This window comes from Cherax quadricarinatus, unplaced genomic scaffold (assembly GCF_038502225.1).
Source record: "Cherax quadricarinatus isolate ZL_2023a unplaced genomic scaffold, ASM3850222v1 Contig4910, whole genome shotgun sequence".
NCBI lineage: Eukaryota > Metazoa > Arthropoda > Malacostraca > Decapoda > Parastacidae > Cherax > Cherax quadricarinatus.
In genome coordinates this window covers 1-5,743 of record NW_027199936.1, presented here as the reverse complement: position 1 = coordinate 5,743, position 5,743 = coordinate 1, and the positions used below count along the sequence as shown (strand labels likewise).

Sequence of the window (5,743 nt, the reverse complement as noted above, 5' to 3'; positions counted from 1 at the left end):
CTGCTACCCCTTCCTTTGCTCTAACTCTCTCAGATACTCCAGATTTAATCCCATTTATTTCCCCCCACTGAAACTCTCCTACCCCCTTCAGCTTTGTTTCGCTTAGAGCCAGGACATCCAACTTCTTTTCATTCATAACATCAGCAATCATCTGTTTCTTATCATCCGCACTACATCCACGCACATTTAAGCATCCCAGTTTTATAAAGTTTTTCTTCTTCTCTTTTTTAGTAAATGTATACAGGAGAAGGGGTTACTAGCCCATTGCTCCCGGCATTTTAGTCGCCTCATACGACACGCATGGCTTACGGAGGAAAGATTCTTTTCCACTTCCCCATGGACAATAGAAGAAATAAAAAGAACAAGAGCTATTTAGAAAAAGGAGAAAAACCTAGATGTATGTATATATATATATATGCATGTGCGTGTCTGTGAAGTGTGACCAAAGTGTAAGTTGGAGTAGCAAGATATCCCTGTTATCTTAGCGTGTTTATGAGACAGAAAAAGAAACCAGCAATCCTACCATCATGCAAAACATTTACAGGTTTTTGTTTCACAGTCATCTGGCAGGACGGTAGTACTTCCCTGGGTGGTTGCTGTCTACCAACCTACTACCAGTTATACCAGTTATATTCTACATTCTCCTTCTGGGTACTCTTCTTGGCTAACATATCAACTTTATCATGAAGGAGTAATCCAATGTGTGATGGGAACCATTGCAACTGTACATTAATTCCTTTGTCCCTGATTTTTGAGTATCTATACCTGGCTTCTCCAATGAGCATGTTATTGGAGTCACTATATGAGCCAAGAGCCTTCAATGATAACATAGAATCAGTAATGATGATAGAGTCAAGCTCAGTGTCATAGGTTAGCTTTAGCGCCATTAGGATTACAAACAATTCAGTTTGCAGTGTAGACGCCAAGTTGTTGATTCTTATGCCTAACTCAACAAATTTATTATCGTTCTTAACTAGGGAGGTGGCAAGAAGAGCAGATGCAGCCCTGCAATAAAGGTAACTGTCATGTTGAATGTTCACTCTCTTTTGCATGTAAATCTATCTTTAAGGTAAAAAAAAAAACAATTTTTTTTTATACTTCTGCATGTCTGGAACAAATTAATTGGATTTACATTATTTATGCAGAAAATGGATTAGCAAATGGTCAATTCGATAACAGTCACATTCTCTGGAACGGATTACGAAAAATGAGGGTCCAATGTACCTCCCTGGGTGGTTGGTGTCTACCAACCTACAACCACAGGATGGTAGTACCTCCCTGGGTGGTTGCTGTCTACCAACCTATCACCACAGGATGGTAGTACCTCCCTGGGTGGTTACTGTCTACAACCTACTACCACAGGATGGTAGCACATCCTTGCTGTCTACCAACCTACTACCATAGGATGGTAGTACCTCCCTGGGGGGTTGCTGTCTACCAACTTACTTCCATAGGATGGTAGTACCTCCCTGGGGGGTTGCTGTCTACCAACTTACTTCCATAGGATGGTAGTACCTCCCTGGGGGGTTGCTGTCTACCAACCTACTACCAGAGGGCGGTAGTACCTCCCTGGGTGGTTGCTGTCTTCAAACCTACTACCACAGAATGGAAGTACCTCCATGGGTGGTTGCTCTCGACCAAACTACTACCACTGGATGGTAGTACCTCGCTGGTTGGTTGCTGTCTACCAACCTGCTATCACATGGTAATAGTACCTACCTGGAGGGCTGCTGTCTACCCACCTACTACAATAGGATGTTTGTACCTCCGTTAGTGGTAGCTGTCTACCAACCTACTACCATAGGACGATAGTACCTCCCTGGGTGGTTGCTGTCTACCAACTAACTAATACAGGACGGTATTACCTCCCTGGGTGGTTGCTGTCTACCAACCTACTACCACAGGATGGTAGTACCTCCTGGGTGGTTGCTGTCTACCAACCTACTACCACAGGATGGTAGTACCTCCCTGGGTGGTTGCTGTCTACCAACCTACTACCACAGGATGGTAGTACCTCCCTGGGTGGTTGCTGTCTACCAACCTACTACCACAGGATGGTAGTACCTCCCTGGGTGGTTGCTGTCTACCAACCTACTACCACAGGATGGTAGTACCTCCCTGGGTGGTTGCTGTCTACCAACCTACTACCACAGGATGGTAGTACCTTCCTGGGTGGTTGCTGTCTACCAACCTACTACCACAGGATGGTAGTACCTCACTGGGTGGTTGCTGTCAACCAACCTACTACCACAGGATGGTAGTACCTTCCTGGGTGGTTGCTGCCTACCAACCTACTACCAATGGATGGTAGTACATCCCTGGGTGGTTCCTGTCTACCAACCAACTACCACATGATAGTACCTTCCTGGGTGGTTGATGTCTACCAACCTACTACCACAGGATGGTAGTACCTCTCTGGGTGGTTGCTGTCTACCAACCTGCTCCCACACTATGGTAGTACCTCCCTGGGTGGTTGCTGTCTACCACCCTACTACCACAAGATGGTAGTACCTCCCTGGGTGGTTGCTGTCTGCCAACCTACTACTACATGATGGTAGTACCTTCCTGGGTGGTTGATGTCTACCAACCTACTACAACAGGATTGTAGTACCTCTCTGGGTGGTTGTTGTCTATCAACCTACTACCACACTATGGTAGTACCTCCCTGGGTGGTTGCTGTCTACCACCCTACTACCACAAGATGGTAGTACCTTCCTGGGTGGTTGCTGTCTACCACCCTACTACCACAAGATGGTAGTACCTCCCTGGGTGGTTGCTGTCTACCAACCTGCACCCACACTATGGTAGTACCTCCCTGGATGGTTGCTGTCTACCAACTTACAACCACAGGATGGTAGTACCTCCCAGGGTGGTTGCTGTCTACCAACCTACTACCACAAGATGGTAGTACCTCCCTGGATGGTTGCTGTCTACCAACTTACAACCACAGGATGGTAGTACCTCCCAGGGTGGTTGCTGTCTACCAACCTACTACCACACTATGGTATTACCTCCCAGGGTGGTTGCTGTCTACCACCCTACTACCACAAGATGGTAGTACCTCCCTGGGTGGTTGCTGTCTACCAACCTACTACCACAGGATGGTAGTACCTCCCTGGGTGGTTGCTGTCTACCAACCTACTACCACAGGATGGTAGTACCTCCCTGGGTGGTTGCTGTCTACCACCCTACTACCACAGGATGGTAGTACCTCCCTGGGTGGTTGCTGTCTACCAACCTACTACTACATGATGGTAGTACCTTCCTGGGTGGTTGCTGTCTACCAACTTACAACCACAGGATGGTAGTACCTCCCAGGGTGGTTGCTGTCTACCAACCTACTACCACAGGATGGTAGTACCTCCCAGGGTGGTTGCTGTCTACCACCCTACTACCACAAGATGGTAGTACCTCCCTGGATGGTTGCTGTCTACCAACTTACAACCACAGGATGGTAGTACCTCCCAGGGTGGTTGCTGTCTACCAACCTACTAGCTATATGGTTTACATGGCTGGCATTTCATTTTCATATTTCACTCTCAACACTGTTATGATATATCGCTTATAAATATTCTCATGAGTTTATAATTAAAATATTCATGAAACATTAAACACTAACATGTTTTATCTCCTGAATGTTCTCGTGTATGTCTCACAAGATGGGTTTTTTTACTAAAACATTTCAGACACTCTGAACATTGATATGGTTTATCTCCTGTATGTACTCTCATATGTGCCACAAGACTGGTTTTTTTACTAAAACATTTCAGACACTCTGAACATTGATATGGTTTATCTCCTGTATGTACTCTCATATGCGCCACAAGATTGCTTTTTTTACTAAAACATTTCAGACACTCTGAACACTGATATGGTTTATCTCCTGTATGTACTCTCACATGTTTCACAAGATCAGTTTTATTACTAAAACATTTCAGACACTCTGAACATTGATATGGTTTATCTCCTGTGTGTACTCTCACATGTACCACAAGACTGTCTTTTCTACTAAAACATTTCAGACACTCTGAACATTGATATGGTTTATCTCCTGTATGTACTCTCATATGCGCCACAAGATTGCTTTTTTTACTAAAACATTTCAGACACTCTGAACATTGATATGGTTTATCTCCTGTATGTACTCTCATATGTCTCACAAGATTGCTTTTTTTACTAAAACATTTCAGACACTCTGAACATTGATATGGTTTATCTCCTGTGTGTACTCTCACATGTACCACAAGACTGTCTTTTCTACTAAAACATTTCAGACACTCTGAACAGTGATATGGTTTATCTCCTGTATGTACTCTCATATGTGCCACAAGACTGGTTTTTTGACTAAAACATTTCAGACACTCTGAACATTGATATGGTTTATCTCCTGTATGTACTCTCACATGTTTCACAAGATCAGTTTTATTACTAAAACATTTCAGACACTCTGAACATTGATATGGTTTATCTCCTGTGTGTACTCTCATATGTGCCACAAGATTGTTTTTGTGACTAAAACATTTCAGACACTCTGAACATTGATATGGTTTATCTCCTGTATGTACTCTCATATGTGCCACAAGATTGCCTTTTTCACTAAAACATTTCAGACACTCTGAACATTGATATGGTTTATCTCCTGTATGTACTCTCATATGTGCCACAAGATTGCCTTTTTTACTAAAACATTTCAGACACTCTGAACATTGATATGGTTTATCTCCTGTATGTACTCTCATATGTGCCACAAGACTGCCTTTTTCACTAAAACATTTCAGACACTCTGAACATTGATATGGTTTATCTCCTGTATGTACTCTCATATGTGCCACAAGATTGCCTTTTTCACTAAAACATTTCAGACACTCTGAACATTGATATGGTTTATCTCCTGTATGTACTCTCATATGTCTCACAAAACTGTTTTTATCACTAAAACATTTCAGACACTCTGAACATTGATATGGTTTATCTTCTGCATGTACTCTCATATGTCTCACAAAACTGTTTTTATAACTAAAACATTTCAGACACTCTGAACATTGATATGGTTTATCTCCTGTATGTACTCTCATATGTGCCACAAGACTGCCTTTTTCACTAAAACATTTCAGACACTCTGAACATTGATATGGTTTATCTCCTGTATGTACTCTCATATGTGCCACAAGATTGCCTTTTTTACTAAAACATTTCAGACACTCTGAACATTGATGTGGTTTATGATCTTTATGCTTTTCCATATTTTTCGAAGGTATTTCATTCAAAATATTTTAGTCATACAACAGTGGTATCGTTAATCTTCCTTATGTATTCATGTTAATTTCAAGATATTTTATTTTTTAATTATTTTGGAGACTGAACATAAGATTTTCCTTATGAACATATTCCCATGTTAAGATTTATTTAGGCAAAACTTTTCCTACTTATAAGCATTAATAAAGTTTATATTGTGTGTTAAAACACTATCATAATTTTTATTTTGTGGTAAAAGATTAATATATGTACTAGTACACTGCAGATACATTCAACATTTTTATTTTGTCTTTTTTTTCAATAGATTTTTCTGAAAATTATTAATTACAGTATTAATAACTTGCATTATTCCATTAACTATCATGCATATTTAGATAGAATTCCCAATATCTAAAGTAAAATTGTTAAATTGTTTAATTAGTAATACTTAGCTAAAAATTCACAAGAATAACATATATTGCCTTTCTTGAAGTATTGAAGATATAGT

At 41.1% G+C, this 5,743-nt stretch overlaps 1 protein-coding gene across 1 annotated transcript; it reads right to left on the bottom strand.

Annotated features, from left to right (window-relative positions):
• Nucleotides 1-2,024: 2,024 nt before the first annotated feature.
• On the bottom strand, nucleotides 2,025-5,736 carry LOC138852197 (zinc finger protein 271-like). Its single transcript, XM_070081905.1, has one exon. It carries the CDS (start codon nucleotides 5,241-5,243, stop codon nucleotides 3,615-3,617), a length of 1,629 nt encoding a protein of 542 aa, XP_069938006.1. The 5' UTR covers nucleotides 5,244-5,736; the 3' UTR covers nucleotides 2,025-3,614.
• Between the last annotated feature and the right edge of the window lie 7 nt (nucleotides 5,737-5,743).

What these genes read in the sequence shown, in the direction of transcription:
- LOC138852197 (XM_070081905.1), bottom strand. Translation starts at nt 5,243, where the DNA reads ATGGAAAAGCATAAAGATCATAAACCACATCAATGTTCAGAGTGTCTG.